At 50.0% G+C, this 19,075-nt stretch overlaps 3 protein-coding genes across 3 annotated transcripts; 1 reads left to right on the top strand and 2 right to left on the bottom strand.

The window, feature by feature from the left end:
* Positions 1-620: 620 nt before the first annotated feature.
* On the top strand, positions 621-1,450 carry BO88DRAFT_327485 (uncharacterized protein; the record flags this gene model as incomplete). The annotated part of the gene is made up of 3 exons (XM_025702513.1): positions 621-1,047; positions 1,116-1,246; positions 1,307-1,450. The coding sequence occupies 3 exons, from the start codon at positions 621-623 to the stop codon at positions 1,448-1,450; spliced, it is 702 nt and encodes a 233-aa protein (XP_025568618.1).
* A 1,964-nt stretch (positions 1,451-3,414) lies between these two features.
* Positions 3,415-4,771, bottom strand: BO88DRAFT_400496 (KxDL motif-containing protein). Its single transcript, XM_025705587.1, has 3 exons — positions 4,273-4,771; positions 4,006-4,158; positions 3,415-3,798 (listed from the first exon to the last, which is right to left on the bottom strand). The coding sequence occupies exons 1-3, from the start codon at positions 4,578-4,580 to the stop codon at positions 3,717-3,719; spliced, it is 543 nt and encodes a 180-aa protein (XP_025568617.1). The 5' UTR covers positions 4,581-4,771; the 3' UTR covers positions 3,415-3,716.
* Positions 4,772-10,271: 5,500 nt separating this feature from the next.
* On the bottom strand, positions 10,272-16,132 carry pkhB (putative sensor histidine kinase/response regulator; the record flags this gene model as incomplete). The annotated part of the gene is made up of 3 exons (XM_025702599.1): positions 10,272-10,559; positions 10,618-10,731; positions 10,796-16,132. 3 exons carry the CDS (start codon positions 16,130-16,132, stop codon positions 10,272-10,274), a joined length of 5,739 nt encoding a protein of 1,912 aa, XP_025568616.1.
* Positions 16,133-19,075: the final 2,943 nt, after the last annotated feature.

The following is a 19,075-nucleotide window of genomic DNA, read 5'->3' as shown; positions in this document are numbered from 1 at the left end:
TTTTTTTTTTTTTCTTTTTTCTTTTTTCCCATTGTCTGAGTGGAGATTCATATTCCATGTGTTAATCCCAGCCCTCAGTTACATCTTAGTAGCTCAGCGGTCTCAATAACAGTCATTGGCTATTGGGTAGTTATGAGAAGATTCCTGTGGAAGATTCCGACATATTTGCGCTACTTCCGTATCTGAGATTCAAAACTGCAATTTATTCATGCTGAATACTAAACATGGTATTTGCCTAAGCTCTATCATAACATAACTCATTCGGAATTATGCACGATTAAGGCGCCTTGATGCTAGGAAAAGTACACTGCACATGTCGCTGCCGTGCGCAAAAGTGACTGCATAATGTATGGGAGTGAATAACTTACAATAACGTGAATTGTATTCTATCGAGATCTTGTGGCAGGCAACTAATTCCCTCATCCACTTCACTTCGCACCCGCACCTGCCCTCTTCCCTCTTCCCTCTGCCCTCCCATTTCCAACTTCTGTATTTCTTTTGCCTGCTCCACACCTTCCAAAGGTTCTTTCCTTACTACGTTTGCAGTTCTTGCTTCGAACCTTCTAGATTATAACACTCCACACCACCGCAAACGCCACTCTACATATCTACCAACACCGATGGCGGCCTGCACTTTCACGCCCAAACAGATTCTGAAGAAAGAGGTGTCACAGAGAGAATACGAGTTCCTCCAAGAATGGGCCCCCGACACTATCAAGGACTACACCCCGATCAAACCTGGCAATCCGGTAGACAGGATGCCCAAGCATCAGACGATGCCCAGCCAGCCACACGTCCAGAGCCCCCGACGGGCTAAACCTCGCTCGCCTCTCTACGAGGAATGGAAGGCCCAGCCGCTACACAGGGAGACGTTGAACGAGGTTGCAAAATCCCCAGGCGCTTCCGTGAGCATGGAGAACAAAACCAACGGGATGATTCCTCCTGCTCCTACTACAAACGTCAGGGTTAATGGCAGGCATCCTAGTAACTCTTCGGACACAAAGATCCGCCACCAGGAGCCGGTAAAGAGTAGTCCCGTTTTACATAGTAAGTATTAAGTCTCTTTGTGATGCCTCAATATAATAACGATCTCTAATGTTTCGCGCTCTGAATAGATCATTATGCAAAACCCACCGCAAGCACCAACAACCGAGTTATCGCGAACCCTCCTAGTGTGGCACCTAAGCCAGGAGTGCCCAGGCCCGGGCCATACAAGCCTGTGGAACTAAACAACAAGAGGGTCATGGTGAGCCAACGCAGGCCACCTCCACCGCCTTATGTATACATCGCACCCAATCGTAAGCAGTTTCGAAACGATGACTTGATCAGATGGTCGGACGGGATCAAGACTCTGAGCGGTGCTATGGCATACTTTCAACCCAGTTTCATTCAAGACCCGTGGAAGGACTTGAAGCCTGTTGTGACAAACTTCCTTGAGCGATACTGGTAAGACTCCCTTCCAGTGCTTGTTCGAAGTGATCGTTGTCGTGGCGCACTTCTGACATGGATGTATATGAATACAGATCCAGGAGCAGGAGATTCTTGAGATGGTGGGAGTGGTAGGACCCAACTCGAGGTGTGAACGGTATCTACGTTGCTATGTCATGGCTACATGACGTCGTGTGGTTGTCAAGTGATGTGTTGGGAGAATACATGCCGACAACGTTCACCGAGTAGATGAACAAATCATCAATGGGAGAATAAGCGGCACTTGCTGGGAATGGACACTTCCAGACGCTCTAGGAAATTTTGCTTTCATTCCTTTAGTTCAGAAACGGTTAGCAAATGAATAGCCCCTAAGGCAAATTACGTGAACAAGGACATTCGGTTCATTTCAAGTTGATGGGAGCTCTATAAACACTAGAAGGTATGCCAAACAACCACCTCCAAATGCATCATATCAGCGACATTCATAGTTGAGTGTAGATGTATTGAGAGCCGGTAAGGCAGCCCAGATCCAAATATAGCACACCCCTCCACCCCGAGCCCCTGGCCAATTTAGCCCAGGAAAATGAAACATGCTGTACCGACCATCCGGGCAAAGTCAAACACCCTCACCTCGAGAATGAAAAATAGAAAACCAGCGATGAGAATCAAATAGATGCCACACTGAAATATCAGGAAAAAGAAATTATCGTAAGCATCAATCTAGAGATTCATGCGTGGCTAACTCGGTAATAGAGCGTTCCTTCCTTTTTCCGCCAAGCTCTCGACAGTACGCACGACCTATAATGGCAGGTACGGCCATGGTCATTGATAGATCGACTCCTCCTTTGTCCCAAATTGATGGTGGTCTACTTAGGGGTAGATACTTCCGTCTCCCTCTCCGTCTCCCTCACATCTTCGAATCGATTGAACTAGTCGTGCTCATGAATTATTATGGAGCTAATCGATCTATTTCTGTGTTGTTTGCTGATGACTAGTATGTGATTGGTCAGTATAGCCTTTATTTCACGTACTATTGGGCTTCTCTCCCACCCCTAGCCGGGGCATGATGTACTACTCCACGTCGCGGTAGTGGAATCCCCATCCTATGACATCTTACTGCAAGTATTCCACTAACTGTCAAATTGAAGGCTAAAAATAGGGTGACGCATATCAGAAACATTGCATCGTGAAGCTAACACAATATTCTCCACTGTCTAGAGGTCACCAACCATCTATCCACCACACATGACACCTTCCAACACAAATATACATTCTGAGTTTGATCACTATTCACAGTTCCGCTTCGTGCACTGCAGTATTAATAATAGCTTCTGGCTACCATGACAATCATCTTAAGGCCATTGGCTGTGTGACACAGTTGCACGTCGCGGCCTAGAAGCTCCAACCTCACCCTCTATCATGACATGCATGACTAGCCTTAAAGCGGCAACCAGCGCGTCCTAACCATAGGGCGGAGCGGAGCAGGCGGTACAGCGATGTCCGCCGGCGGAGTGGAGTCAGCAGAGGTTCCAGTTCCGCTCATCCAAGGTGGGGGTTCCCAAAGACGTCGGCAGCCGGGAATGACGACAATGGTCCCCCCACCTTCGAGTCATGACTTACATACAGCGGGGTCTGGCAGTCTAAGCTCTAGTCCTCCCAAGAGCTATACGGAGTGTATAATGTATCGCCGAGAATGTCGCTCGTGAGACCCGGGGACATCCCCTGGAATGCACTGCAGGATACCTCAGAGGACCGTGCCACACTCCCCCCACAAGCCCATCCCGCTCTAAGGGTGATTTAATGTGATTCGGGTTGGCACATGACCCAGCCCCTACTCGTCACAAGCCTAATTGTGACTCCCTTTTCACCTGGTTGCTTTGGGCTGATGCACAGTGGGCCGCATTTCTGGCACGTGGATATGACCTTTTGGCTATGATCTCGCCCACCACCGCAAGCGCGACTGCTGTTTATGTTCCAGAGAACCAGTGTTCGAAGTTCGAATGTAATATTTCGCCAGATTCAGCGTACTATTGTATAACGACGCGTCCACCCAAAGGCACGGCGCCCGAGGAAAAAGCAAAAACATGTACCAGTCCAAAATCCCTTCAGTCACGAGATAACGCAAAAAGATCAAGTCGCCCTGCAAAACCCACGCCAGATCCGAACCCAGAGAACCAATTTTACCCTATACAAAACCGTTATCGTCGTTGCCAAATAGAGGTGTGTGCCTCCAAAAACCTGGACCGATGTGAAACCGGACCGAGCCAATATAAGCCCTTAGCTTGGGATTAATTGTCGTCGAAAGTGTACTTCTTGGACGCCCGTCTATACTCGTCGGGGAAATTATTTTCGGCCTTCGCCTTGAGAGCACTATTTACGTGATATGTCAGTATTTGCTGTATTTAGACTAATGGAGGCTTCGGCTGGGCTGCAGCACCTGCTGCAGCAACTGCGCTGCCAAGAAATATTTTGACAGCGGAGCGCAGCGGGCGCCTGTGCTCCCCGCCGGCGGAGCGGAGTCCCTCAGCTGTCGTATTTGTGATACAGGAGGGCTCTTGGGGAAACTTGGAAACTCACTTCACACGCTTCTGAGTCCATTCCAAGTCACGCTTGGTTTCGCGAGCAACTTTGATACCGTCGTTGAAGGTGGCTCGGACTCCTTTTAGACGACGTTGTGCCAGGGCTTGCAATTCCAAAAGCTCTCGCTGTTTGGCGTTCAACTGACCGGAACTAGTCTTACACGTCAGTTTGTTTCCATCTCACTTTTTTTGCATGCCAGGACTCAAAATGGCCCAATTCAAAGGAAGCTGGAACCCCCTCGAATTCGCAAAGAGAAATGCTCACGTTTGTGCCTGTGTTGCCAATCCCCTGTCCAAAGGTGTGGGATCGAAGACGTCCTGCATGCGGTCGTTGAGAACGTCGACGACATCCACGCCAGAATACGAGGCAGAGCTCGTTTCATAATCTCCGCCGATGCTGCCAGAGCTGTAGCTGAAGCCTGCAGAGGTGCGGCTTCCTGCAGTAGTGCTAGTGTCAGAGATATCTGGAGGAGACCCAGAAACCCTGGTAATGGGATAGAGGCTGGCAGGAGCAGGAGCCTTAGAGGGAACATTAATGGGAAGAGAAGGAGACTGATAGTGATGGGTCGCCATGATGATTAGTCTTGTTGCTTGGTTCACAAGACCGTCGAAACGAAGAGAATGGAGGACAATAAGATAAAGACTCTTCAGTCACAATGAAGACTTGCGGTCTAGCTCCGAAGGGATGGAAGTGTATGGGAAGACACAAGGGAAGGATCACGAGTAAGAATGAATGCACGTCAAACTGATAACCGCACTTGATGAGGTAAAAGAGAAAGGAAAAGAAGAGGAAGAGGACGACGAAAGATGAAAAGAGGGTTTATATAGCCTTCACCGGAGGGTCTTCCCTCCGGCGGGAAAGTCCATGACGAGGACTGTGACCTCAATCGAGAGGGGGGATGGGATGGGCGATTGATCCATTGGGCATTGGGCCATCCCCGGAGGTTTCTTTCCCACCCCCCCTTTGACACTCACTTTCCCAATTCCTCCATTTCTCTCCAATCCCAACCCCCCAATTCCGCCCGTCCCTCACTCTCTGGCCGCCAATTCGCTCCTTTCTCCGAATTGACCCCGCTCTGGCTTGGAAAGCGAAATTTTAGGGGAGATCTATGAATGGCCGGAGCCTGGTCCAGGCCGTCCCATACCTCCTCCACTCAGTCCCCAACCCGCGCTCCGTGGCAATTTTTGTCGGGCATCCAGTCTGTCCCAGGTCATATCCCCCATCCTCGGGCTGCAATGGACAATGGGGCCATCGAGGATATAAAAGGGGGCTGTGATGACGGGACGCCAGCTCAAGTGCTTCCGATTCTGATCCTCAGCGGATGTGCGAAGTTACGTATAATTTTTCTTATATTGCGCACTTTTGTTGAACTATTGATCTGTCACAACTCTCTTACCCTTTCTTCTAGCGCTCAGCTCCCGTGAGAGGTTTCTGTTGCCTACCCTTCTTTCGCTCTACCGTTTCATTCTTTCCTCCACCTTCCGAATCCCGTGGGCTACCCATGTGCATCAATATCAGGAGGCTGGGTGGCTGGGAAAGCTTGTGTGCTGCGGCCTGTGGTAGAAGAGCCATTCAACAGAAGGACGACCAACGGCGATAAGAGTTGCGTGACTACGGAATTGCCGAATCATGAGACGACCAATCGCGGTCTTTTCATCAGCTATGCCACCGCTATTTGACCAAACATTGATCAGTTCCCGGCGTTTGTCGTTTCTTTTCCGAAAATTCCTTCCGTTGCTCGACGCAATTCATTTCGATGGATGTGGATACCAGCGGGCTGAAAGCGCTTGCAATCAAACCTTTTCAGCTGGGTTAGTATTATGTTTCCTGTCGAGAGAAACTGGTAACGGGATTTGCATAGCAGAAAATGCATGCAAGGGTACTTCAACACGGGATGTATGAGATATGGAAACTGACAAAATCACAGGATCTACGATGTTTAAGAAAGGGCAGAATCGAGGATCATGGGTTGGCGTTGGACACCTCTGCATATGCCGGAATTAAATTGTGAGGGGGAGAAGGAACGCAGAAAAAAAAACAGAGGAAAAAGAAATGAACGAAAGAGGGCCAGAAGGTGGGTAAAAAACCGAAGGTGGCCTTGCCGCATGCTAGCTATCTCGGCCCAGCAACCTAGAACCTCTCAAGTGGCACGGCAGGGCAGAAATACACCCCTGAAATGGAGAAGAAATCGTGTAACCGACAGGGTTCCTTCCTGGTGCCAGATTGATGACGTGCGAAAGAACGCAAGGCCATCCGAGATTCCGGTACCTGCAAGTGCTTCCCCCTTTCGCTTATCAGCGGCTATGTGTGATGTTTCTTCAATCATAGAAATATCTTCAGTCAATGAGCGAGATTACACACCTGGGGCCTCAACGGGACAAGCGCTCTAAACGCCGCCAACATGGGCAGTTCGACGGCTGATGGGGCCGAGTGGATCTGGACGATAGCACCTCGACGGGGTTGCAGGGAACAAAGAGTTCGTTGCGAACCTGATCCTCTCATTCCCAGAACCCTTAACTATGATGGCTTACCCCATGAGAAAATTACACAGCCTGTTACGTGGGAGGACAGTCATGGCCTTGGAGCCCGATCCCAAAGCTGACTATAAGGGCAAGGTACAGGGAAGGTCAGGTCGAGGCGGCGAGAGGGGCGCCAAATTGGAAATGGGCTAAGGTCAATACGGGACAAAATTCTACGCTGACAGGCCAACGGGATGGGTACAATCAACCCATTTCCATGTCTGGCTGGGTTGTTGACTTCATCGAGAAAACACCACTCAGGATCTACGCCGAGTTCACGGTGACATCCGCTGACAGGCCGTCACATCCAGTGAGAGTCAGTTTCTCGATCGTCCCATGTGGGCACCATCATTGCTCTACTACCTTTGCTGCCTCACGCTATCTGGAGGTTGTCGCCTTACAATATCGACTGTGCCGTCTGCCTTTTCTCCCAATATACCCAAGAATGCCTAAGCACAACCAAATCCAGGAGATCCGCGGGTCGATTACACTCATGAGGAAGGCCTTTCTCACTTGGCCATCAGCCCGACCGGATTAACGGGTAACACAGAGGCCCAACGCGAGACTGGAGAGACTCACACAAGCTTTCAATCCCCAGGTTTTCTGGCCTGAATGCGTCGCAATTCAATTTTCGTTTTCGGCTTCTGATTCTCTTTCGCTGAGAACGAGCTACTTTGGGATGAAAGATAAGACGCGCTTCATACCATGCGATTGCCGGCTCAAATCAGCCTACGCCGTCAGACCTGGCACCCTGAGCTTATGCAACCGGCTGCTCAACATTTGTCTTCGCTGCATGGGCTCCATTGGGTTAAGACTAGGATGGCTTGGATGCAGACCGGGTCAAGGCCACTTGGATCGTGAGACGATTGTCCCCGCAGCGCCCACAGCGCCCAACAACCGATGCAGATGAGGTCCGTGTTAGGCCTCTGATGAATGAAAGAATGTCTCCGGAGTGGAGGGTATTAAGATCCTCCGTTGACATCGACCCAACGACGGCGGGTGCATTGCGGATGGGGAGAAACGAAAGGAATGCAGCGGCTGTGGGGTTGTGAGGCCCTTCATTCGCCTATCGTCCGTTTGCTCGCATCTTCCCTCACCGCCACATCAGTGCTCCCCTTCAGTTGGTTCCTTTTTATTCCATTCGGCCATCATGACGCTGACTGCTCCATACGTCTGGAGTAGAAGTTCATCCGGATCCGCTAGTCATTGGGCCTTCTGTCATCCTCTCTTTGGCTTTTCCAGAACATCGCGAGCGGGGTGCTACTAAACAGGCTGTCCGATTCCAGCCAACGACATGCATGCACTAATTCTCCAAGTCTGGGGACCCGGGATTGCAATATCCAGTCGACCCAGCTAAACGGCCTTGCGATCATCGCGGCTCATTCCTGACTTTACTGGGACGCCGGATTCCTTGGTCGCCGAATTCCAGCCACGACGGCAACCTAAGTGAGGTTCATATACGATTTTCAACCAGCGCTCACCATGCCAGAGTTCTTTGGCGCAACGTGACTTCTTGTGATGGGCTGGTTTTCGCCTTCGTTATACCACTGTGCAACGTCTAATGCCTCTGCATCATTCAGCATCACTTTTGTATCTTTCTCTGCCTTGCACACTCCATTCTCCCTCGTGACTCCAATTTTCTTTCCCCGTGTTCTCTGCATATGCCTGTCTAGATGACTGACTCACAGGACGCGTATCAGCCGCAGGTGGCCACTAAGGTGGCTAAACGGATGGTTTCCGCCTAACGCAAGTGTTTCAGTCTCGATATGAATAGCCGTCGGATCATAAATCAGGCCCGAAAAAGAAAGCAAGATTGGATACTACAGGGCGACGACAACCATTCACGCTCAGTAGATCAGCATTACGCCTTCAAGTCAAGCAAGGAAATGGAGTCAAAGATACTCCCGAGTCTCTCTATTCGGCACGTATCCGAGACATCTGAAGACCAAACAATCACTGTCTCCGTGACCTTGGTTTCTACTACTAATTTCAGGGCGAGCAGCCAGCCATCATCCGTCATCTGAACCTCAACGAAGGTTACACAAGGGAGGCAAGGAAGTGGGAGGGCACCTTTAACGCCTCTAATAGGAGGCCATCATGAGTCTGGAGCGAACCCACGATCTCAAACTGGTAGGAAGAGATGCTTGGAGTCTCCCAACACGTAAAAAGGTAGGTCAGTAGTCGACACTAAGCACGTTTTCATAGAAGCTACAGATTCGAAAGTAGAGATAAAGGTGAATGTAGTTTATAGCACATGACGACCGTAATAGGCAAGCTTAACTCACCACGTTTCATAGAGCCTATGTGGGTTACAGAATAATTTCCCCAGAAATATTCAAATCCGAGCAGTTAGTGACCTACCTACTATATCCCTTTTTTTTAGTCACTCCTCCCTCTGCGACCGAACCAGTAGACATTAGCCAATCGGTACTACTTTATACCTAACCCAACATTTGGAACATCTTCTCCGGTCGGCAGCAGCACGGCTGACTAGCATCCAGTCAACTAGTTAGTTACTTACCTTTATGGGTTTCACTACCACTTTTACCTACTACCTACCTCGCTACTACCCACTTACGAACCCATTTCAATAAGTATGGAAGTATAAGATGAATACGATTCAGAAGTATATATAATGTGTAATATACCATGAGTAGATAATACTTACGACTACTTATCCAAACATACAGCATTTTCCCCAAATCAAACTCCAGTGAATAGTAAGTAGTCAATAATAAAAACAATATAATAGGATAGAGACTCGACAAGGGAAATGAAAGAATGAAAGTATGCAACACCTACCGTAGTAAATAACTTTCATCGAAAGCCGGATGGTTGGCCGAGATCGTTTCCCTAATGCATTGAACCGAGGAAAGCGAAGCAAAGCAAGGCAAAGCAACGAAGAGACAAGATATTATGGACTAGCTTGGCTAGGGTATATATCTCACTCACTCAATCACTTGTAGGGATATGATTAGTAATGATGATGAATATAATCTACTCGGGAATGATAGGGTAGGTGGATTAAGGTGATTGGGGGGAGAGAGGGTGGGAGAGGGGCGTGAGGATAAAGGATACCCTGAAGGGGACAAAAACACGGGCGGGACCATTGGGAGGACAATAGAGAAGAGAAATTGATATAAGAGAAAAGAACAACGCTCTGTTATCTGCAAATACAATTCCAGAAAGTTAAATGTCGTGCTCATGAAGCTGGTATCGGGGGAAGCCGCGTGTGGGAGGCATGGCTTCACAGGAAGAAAGACGACTGAGAACTGCTCAACAAATCCGAGAACTGACGCCATATAAAACGAGGTCGAAGAGTCCACAAGAACAACAACAAGAACCCTGAGATCCCGGCCCCGTAATGCTGAAAGGTATCAATCAATCAAACTTTGAATGCCGAATGCAGATGCATAGTGGGTGTTCCACAACCGAGAAAGAGGGAGACTCTGAAAGCGAAAGCAAAAACTTGAAAAATCATCCAGAGGCGCCTTTCCATCCGATGGCTCTAGCCAATCCAAGAGAAGAAAAATGAAAATATAAAGAAAGAGAAGATATGAAGACCTCATCCCAAGATCGTGAAAAACAAGACTGTGTAAAAGATACATCATGACCGGGAGGGCCGCAGAGACGTGTTACCCCTGCAATGATCGCGGAGGTATGGTTATCACGTAAAAGAACAGAAATAACGCCCTGTTGGCAGTTGAGAGTATCCACAAAAAAGGCAGGCGGACTACATTAGTATTAATCACGGTGGTGGTCCTCACTATCGGCCCTGAGGCGGTCGCGAAGGAGAAGCAAAGGTCGATTGGGATCAAGCAGACCCATCATCATCTTGCCCAACTCATTGTGCTTGATAGGCTTGGTGACATAGTCGTTGAAGCCAGCTCGTGCGGCATCCTCGATTTGATCCGTCATTGCGTTGGCGGAGAGCGCCATGATCGGGATTTGAGGATAGTGATTCTTCAGCTCCCATCCGCGGATATCACGACACGTATCATACCCATTCTTGATGGGCATCTGGATATCACACTGCACAAGGGGTGAGCGACAATACCTACTGCGAGCAGTTGGGGAATCCTGCACTTACTATGATGAGCGAGTAGTATCCTGGTTCCTTTGAGAAGACCATTTCTGTACACTCTTGGCCATTCGTAGCTGTCTCCGCCATAACTTTGATCTTATCGAGGTATTTCAACATCACCTAAAATGACTTAGTATCAGAAAGGGAAACGCAATGGGGTGAACGGTAAGGGGTAAGGACGCACCATGCGATTCGTCTCGTCGTCCTCTACCAATAATATCCTATAGCCTTTGTTGCCGATAACCTCCTTGACCATCTTAGACATAGTCTTGAAGTTGTTGTTGATCTCCCTTGCCATATCTTGGTTTCTATCCTTGCTCAGATCGCGTCGGTTGTCGGGATCGAAGATGGCAGAGAAGGCAGAGGGCTTGACTGGTTTCGGTACCGTGTATACACGTCTTCCGGTGGCGGCCAGCTCTTTGATTCGGGCGTTGACTTGGCGTTTCTGGTAGAGGTCGGAAATGATGACAAGGGTTGGGGCGGTCGCAGGATCACACTCTGAGACATATTGAATCACGTCTGAAACATCGTCCACACTGGGCAGGTTGAGAACCAAGTGAGTGAGCTTCGAGCCAGACTCGTCACTTACGTGGTCCCGCCAGTCTTCGATATCCGGAGTTGAGGTAATAGAGAACGGGACCTCAAGAGGGACGACCTGTTCGATGTGTTGTTTGATGGCTTTGCGAGTGTTGTCCAAGGGGCACAGGATAAGAATGGAGAACGCGCTTGGTAATTGCTTCGCGTCATTTCCAGCAGCCGAGGCAAGTGGCTGAGTCGAAGAGGGGGATTCCTGCACCTGGGATACCGGCTCGGTCGCTGGACGTGAGCCGTCGCCACTTGGAGTCGCGGATTCCGTTACGGACGCAGCGGGAGCATCAATCTTAGTTAGAGGGTCTACCGTGCTAAGATCAGGAGTCGGAAGGGCAGAGGAAAGTGACGACCGTTCGGAGAAATTGGACGTTGCCAGACGAAGGGGGGGTTCTGCGTTGGCTGGCGTTTTCGAGAGGGATGACTCGAGAGCAGAAGACAGTTCGGCTTGATCTGGAGCCTTATTATTGAGCGGATCTTTCGTGAAAAGTAGCTTGTGCAAGGGGTTAAGCTTAGGCTGCGCTCCGAGCATTTCAGATGCACCCTGTGCTTGTCGAAGGGTCCGGGATTCTTCGGGAGTCGGTGGTGGGGGAGCATCGACTTTGACATGGAAGGAGAATTTTGCGCCTTGACCCTCCTTGCTGCTAGGAGTCAATTTTCCGCCATGCATCTCAACAAGCTGTTTGGATAAGAACAGCCCCAAGCCACTGCCCGCATGTTGCTGTGATCCATTTTGTCCAAGCTGACTGAATCGTTGCATCAGCCGTTCTGCATCCCTTGCGCTGAAGCCTTTGCCCGTATCCACGACGTCAAAGTTCAGTAAGAGTTCGGTCTTCTTAATTTGAGCTGAAGCATCATGGTAAATGGAGCAGCAGATGTGAATCTCTCCTTGCGCAGTGAACTTAACTGCATTACCGACGAGGTTGATGAGCACCTGTCGGATCCGGAATCTGTCTCCAATGACCATCGGCGGGACATCCACATCCATTAAGTAGTTGATCTCGAGGCCCTTGTCGATGGCCCTGGACGAAACAGTGTCGATAACATCTTCAATCACAGATCGTACATGGAACCACGAGTTGACTAGCGACATTTTACCCGCTTCCACTCTTGAAACATCGAGAATGTTGTCGACTAATTCGCGAAGGTTGGTCGAGCTATTCTGTATGGTATCAAGCATTCTCCTCTGATCTGTGTCCAACTGAGTATCAAGAATGAAAGGAATGGTGCCAAGGATGCCGTTCAGGGGAGTCCGGATTTCGTGCGACATGTTGCTAAAGAACTTCGTCTTGGATTCCATCTGGTTGTTGAGTTGTTGCATAGCTTTATTCAGTTCCCGCTCTAGATTCTTGCGGTCATTGATATCCGTGCAGGTTCCGTACCAGGACGCTTCGCCGCTGCCAAAACTGCTTGTCTCGACACAGACCAGGCGAACAAGGTGCCATCGGAAATCGCCACCTTTCGAGCGTAGTCGTAGTTCTGTCGAGTAGAAAACACGACCATTCTCATCTCTCTGTACAGACGCAACTCCCCGTTTGACAAGCTCTTCCAGTGCGGGTGTGACGCCCTGACCCAGATGCTTCTCTTGAGAGGACTTGGCGCTCGTCGTCTCCGTGGGTGCTTCACCTGCGTCAATGGCGGCCCCAGTTTTCTGTGAATCATGGAGGTAAAGGGAAAGTAAGCCACACTTCTCGAGGTCATCGTGATGTACATGCTTTGCGAAGCCAAAGTTAAGCGCATCTTCAAGCTTCTGTCCGGTGTACAAATGCCATTGCTCGTTCACGAAAATAAGACCCCGGTATTCTGTCGCTTCGAAGACGATCTGCGGGATAGAATTGGAGAAGGCTCGGTATTTGGCATCAGTGGCAAATTTCTCTCTTTCCTGTGCTGCTTTTAGCTCCGCGATGTGCTGTTCATGAATGTCAAGGAATGATCCGATCCAATATAGCACCTCTCCTGTGGAAGACAGCAACGGATTTGCCCGGAAGATGAACCAACGGTAAGCCGACTCGTCGTTGAAACGCTTGACGCGAACACGTTCGGTAAATTGAGAGCCTGTACGTAAAGCATTTGCCCATTCCTGAGAAACGTGTTCCCGCTCGCTACTGTGTATATTCTGCCAGGGATCCCTCAGCTTCTGTTCCTGGGGTTGACTCCGCCTGTAGGCATCGAATTTCGAATTCGTCCAAATAACCTCGCCACTTTGAGGCTTTGCAAGGAACAGATGAAGGGGGACTGAGTTCAGCATGAGCTGGGCCACAGTATCGGTGAACGGACGTGGTAGCTCGCGTTGTAATTGAGCGTAAAATGAGTTTGTTGATGGGTGCCGGGAAGTTTGCGTCGGCGATATGACCGGGGGTGCCTTGACTTCTTGTGACGGTGATATTATGACCGGGCTTTGGTCCTGCGAGGCAACCTCCTCCTCCGAGGGCTTCCCAAGGAACTTGCCGGGGGAAGTGGGAGTTGATGTTGCAACGTTCTGTTTGACCTTCGCCAGCCTGATACGCTGCTGGAATTGCTTCGACTGCTGCACATTAAAATAGCTGTCCACGCCATCATTGCTAATTCTTGCGGCCACACCGGGTGATTCGGAGAGATTCAGAGTTGTCCCAGCCCCGATATTGCTCAGTTCAAATCCCGGGGTACCAAGTCCAGATACTGCAGGGCTAAATTTGGCCGAGTTTGATCTTTCTTCGGGACTAGAAAGACTGGCGCGGGCTGAAAGCGATCCATCATCCGCTATCGTGTAGTTTACATGACCACTGAGGCCAGCGACGAGCTCTAACTCGCTACTTTCATCCGAGAATGTTCCACCAAGACCAAGGAGGTGCCCGTAGCGGGGAACCTCAAGTCGAGAAGTGACTTGGCGCTCGAGCTGACTGTATTGTTGAGCCAAGCAGAAAGAAGTCGTCAGATGGGGCATGAGGTAAGCCAAGGACTTCCTCAGGTTGGAAGGATAAGGCATTATAGAGGAGAGGATGGAAATCACTGCAACGGGAAATCGTAATGTAGACGGTGATGTTTGTTTAGAGCGGCCGGCATGCAGGAGTGGGATGTGGACCACTGACTTGGCCAAGTCGACACCGATGGCTTCCAGGGGCTTGAGGTTGGAATAGTCATGAGGCGGGGGATGCTTCGCAAATGCTTCCTCGTCGACAGCGTGGCTGATGAAGAAAGGGTTTTGCTCCGCATGAGCACGAGGCGCAGGCGAAGGAGCTGGAGACTGCGACCACGGCGATGGAGGTATTTGCTCGTACTCGTCGAAGAATTCCATAGACGGCGTACGATGTGCTTGCAAGCCTGACGCGGCGGGATTAGAAGTCGATCTAGCGCGAGTCGCGTACGGTGCCTGAGTATTGGAAGGCTCGGCGGTCGGCGTGACTTGAATCCTGTCCTCGGGAGTCTCACAGGGCGTCTGATCGTTCGTCAAGCCTTGGGAGTATTCGCGGGTCAGAACAACAGGGTCGGTGCGGCCAAAAAGTTTGACGACTCCTGTCCGCTTGATAAGCGGATCTGCTTCAACCTCCAACGGTCTCGGTATCGGGAAGACGGCTTGTCGAGGGTTGTCTTGAGTATATTGGGGTTGCCCTGATGACGGCTCGGTTTCCGGAACGGCGGGGTTCTCGGCGAGGGTAGAAGTGCGTTTGAGCTCTGGTCGGAGTGAAGACTTCGGTTGTAGGCGCGGAATGTCCGAGTCCTGAACATTGGGGTTCTTCCTTTCCTTGCCAAACCCGGCGAAGGAGTGTCGTGACAGAAGCGAGGGTCGCTTTGGAGATTTCGAAGCGCTTGTTCCATTGGCAAGCGCTTCCCTAAGAAACAGTTCCTTCTTTCGCTCCGGGTCTTCGTTCTCTTTCGGGGCCTTATCGCGGGGTGTGCTCGTCTCATCGTGCAGATGCCGTACCTGCGACTCCGTCTCGATGTTCTGATCAAAAACCGCCTTCTGGCCCCATGGAACATTTTCCAGGTCAGTCGCATCGCCAGGTACGGCAAGCGACACCCTCTCGGCACCATAATGTGCTTGCAGAATATGTACCACATTCGCCCACCAAGCGTCTAGGCCAGGATCTGCGTTCAGTTGCAAAGTCAGGTCATAAAGATTTGGACTGGGGTAATTCGGATCCTCGATCACGTTCTTAGGTAGCGCTGGTAGGAAAAAGCTCTGCAAGTGCGGTGTATCTGCCCCTGTCAGCTGCTGCTCTTCTGAAAGTTGCGATGGCATCGTCTGCGACTTCAGTTTCTCGGCTGGCAGTGTCAACTTGAAAGGGCTATGGTTGAGCGTGGAGCTCTGTGTCGGCCGAGTCGAGGGTTGTGTCTGCATTCTCGGGAACGGATAGGACGGCGTTTGGCCGGTGATGTTGTCGGGGGTGGAATCCATGGCCCGGATGGTGCCACCAGACCCGGTAGAATCGGAGAAGGAAGCTGATGGCATCGCTCCTGTGGACGAGGCAACTTTGGGGAAGGATACATTGAGGGGTCTTTTCCTTGTCGATCCAGGGGAATTTGAGGTGGTGACAGGATCGGGTTGCGATGGAGGGGCTTCGCGATTAGCCGAAGAACTCTGGTTCTGTGATTGTTGCATCTGTTGGTAGACGAGCAACTCTTCCATCTGCCTCCGGAGCTCTTTAAGGGTTTGCAGGCTTCGTCCCTGGTCCTCTGGGTACTTCCCCGCTTCGGAACTGTCTTTCTTCGCAGGCGTTGAGGTATGACATGCGTCCGTAGTCTGCTCAATCGGAATAGAAGAGTAAGCGTTAGCATTCCACGTGTTATTCTCCGTGATCGTGTCTCCATCGATTGCAAATCCAGTGCTGTGAACAGGAAGAAAGCCAGTGGATTGGGAGGAGGTTCGACGGAGGGAATGGGATGCGGCGACAGGCGAAGGGGCCTCGGCCGGCGATGGAAGCGGAGGTGTCCTCATGCTGCGAACTTCCCCCATCCTATACTCCCTCCACCGCCGGTCAGACAATCAATTCTCCTGGGTGAATCCAACTCCGCAGGAGCCAACCGGAGCACTCATCTCTCGGACAAACTGGTCCGCGATCAGGGTAAATATTCGTAATCGAAGAGAGCAGGGGGAGACGACAGACGCGATAGAAAAGGGGAGGGAGAGGAAAGAGGTGAGAGAAGAATAGTGATTGTTGGAATGCAAGTGTGTGCAAGTATGATAAGAAGAAGGGGAAAAAAGAAAATTGGGTAACGAAAAAAAAAAATACAGTTGACAAGAAAGTAACAAAAAAGGGGGGGTAGTTTTGCTGGGGTGTAACGAAAAATAAGAAAATAAAAATAAAAAAACCAAAGAACGGCCAAAGGGGGGGCTGTATTTTTGAACACGGAAGAAAAATAAATGAAAAAGAAAATTAAGGCCCGAAGAGAGGAGGGAGGCAGGAAAAAAGGACCAGGTGATATTAAACGGCCTCGAGAGATGAACTACTTTGTGGAGAGGGGGGTGGATATAAAAAGGGAAAAGCACGAGAAGAGGGAGGGAAAGAAATGTGTAAAAGGGAAAAAGGATTTAGGTAGGGAAAAGGTTGTTTGGAGGAAAGGGTGGTGACTAAAGCGGTGTATAGCGGGAGTGCAGGGAAAAAAGAAGCAGGAGGAACAGGAGAAAGAAGGTCAAGAGGTGGAGGAGAGAAGAGGAGGAGAGGAACGGGATTGTGAGGAAGGTTCGACTTGATCTGACCTTTTTCCTAGAAGCACTGGAGCAGGTTCTGCTATTGACCCAGCAGATCGACGATTTGTGCTGAAGGGTGGAAATGGTCCGTCTCCGGGGGTGTTCAGCCTATGACGTAGGCAAGCCCTGGGGGGGTGTCGGTTTGCTCAAACCCGCGGTAACCTAACTACTTAGCGAAGATGTCGCCCGGCCTGGGGATCAAGTTGGAAAAGAGGGGTAGAGGGGAGGATGAAAAAGGGCGATGGAGGGAACGAAGATGGGTGAGAAGAAAGAGAGGGACTGTGTCTGGCTGGTCTGCCGGACAAGAGAAATCGTCAGGCAATAAATGAGAGTGTGCGCGAGGGAGATGGGAGGGAAAGGATGAGCAAAATTGGAAAGGCCGGAAGGGAAGTAGAATAGTCCGCTATGGAGGAGAGCGATATTATGGTCACTCCGAGGAGGGAGGATGAGGGAGAGGGAGGGAGGGAGATAGAGCGAGAGAGACCGAGAGAGCGAGAGAGAGGGAGAGAGAGGTAGGTTAGGTGGATGGATGGATGGGTTCGATTCGATGGAAAGGATGGAGGGATGGGGGAAAGCTTGGGAAGGAAAACGACTGGCGGGTTACTGGCTGACTGACTACTTGACTGGCTGGCTGGCTGGCGGATTCCCAAGTCACAGTCACCCGAATTTCATCAGAGCGATTTCCTCGAGAGGGGATGAGAGCCTACCAAACGGCCTTCCACCCACCCCCCAAAGTACTACTACACTACTAACTAAACTAACTACCAAAACCAATACTTAACTAAACCCAAGTATTGACACCTACCGGCACTAACCGTTACTTAGTCTGGTAACCAAAGGGGGTAAAAAAAAGAAAAGAAAAGAGAAGAAAAAGAAAAAGAACCAGAAAAAGAAAGATAATACTCATTACAACCACCACTCAGCATCCTGATGCGTGAGTTTGCGATACCGCCACATCCCTGCTGATTATTGCCGGCACAATTCTGGGGTTGCCGAAATGGGCCACCCGATATCACATGATGTCCCTAGATATAGACTAGTGCCAGGGCATCCTCGACCTCATCGCGCGCCACCACCACCAGATCACTGAGATGGATTTACCCACAGGGCTGTCAAGGACACCATGAGAACATTTAGCCAGCCATTCATATGGCTCAAACCTTTCAATCAACCTTCAGCCTCATATCCGCCTCCTAGGATAAGTGTTGCCCCATCCGCATATGTAAGGATTTGTTACCGCCTTCTCAGATGACGTAGCGCAGGCTTTGGGGAACCTCGTCCGGTTCTCAAGTGTTGATGCTGTGTCTAAGACCAACAGCATGCCGTTCGCCTTGCGAGGTAGAGGTGTTCCCGTAGAAGTCATGCCGTATGGCTGTCTACTCGTACAGCCGATATCCTGCATGCCCAGTGTCCTTCAAGGGGTAAGGCACTCGTGACTGAACTGCACAATTACCGAAGAGGCTAATTCTGTAATTATATTGAGGATTTTGGGGGATTCACGATCCAAGGATTCAGGTAACTGGTAAATACCAAATAATTGCCATTCTGTTAATGCAGGGTGTCTAAGTAGAACCAGCATGTTCCTCGATCTCGATGTGTTGTTTGCTCCGGCAGTAGTGACCCGTAAAAAGATAACGATTTGCCTTCTTCAGGCTAGCGATATCATGGTAGTTGTGTCTAGCATTTCACCTAACATAGCTACTCTAGGAGAATATCTTCTCCATATGTCAACGCGTAATGTCAATAACTATACTATCAATAATGGCCTAACAAAAGGTACAAACTGTTTGAACACACTCTAGCCGAGAGATTCGTCGCCTTATTGCTAGGCTAGTCCTAACAAAGTCTAGCGGGGAGAGGCTGCACCACAGGGCGGAAAAACCACGGGTTCTCAATAAACACCACGCACAGATGTTCTTTTCTCCGTCAACCATCCATAGTTACTCCGTAATTGGAGAGCACCCAGGGGTAGCGGAGAAAAAAAGGTGGCCACATACATCATCATCAGTGGAGGGCTGGATTCAAAAATAGAAAAGCACCAGATGTCAAAATCATTGTGGACGACAGAACCCAAATCGATAAAACAACCAGCCTCGCTAGGGGAGAGTGTTCGATGGCACGGTCGGGGAACCGAGAGACTATGAATCGTGTCGAAGCATGGGAATGTTCGCCGTTAGGGACCTATTTATGGACACCCCTTACGATCAT

Source organism: Aspergillus vadensis (genome assembly GCF_003184925.1).
Source record: "Aspergillus vadensis CBS 113365 unplaced genomic scaffold BO88scaffold_1, whole genome shotgun sequence".
Lineage (NCBI taxonomy): Eukaryota > Fungi > Ascomycota > Eurotiomycetes > Eurotiales > Aspergillaceae > Aspergillus > Aspergillus vadensis.
This window is presented reverse-complemented; position numbering and strand designations above follow the sequence as displayed.

Bases quoted from the DNA above. Each gene is read 5' to 3' on its own strand.
- BO88DRAFT_400496 (XM_025705587.1), bottom strand. From the start codon at position 4,580: ATGGCGACCCATCACTATCAGTCTCCTTCTCTTCCCATTAATGTTCCC. The intron at 4,159-4,272 runs GTGAGCATTTCT...GTGTAAGACTAG, and splicing joins TTGGCAACACAGGCACAAAC to TTCCGGTCAGTTGAACGCCA. The intron at 3,799-4,005 runs GTGAGTTTCCAA...TCACGTAAATAG, and splicing joins TGGACTCAGAAGCGTGTGAA to TGCTCTCAAGGCGAAGGCCG.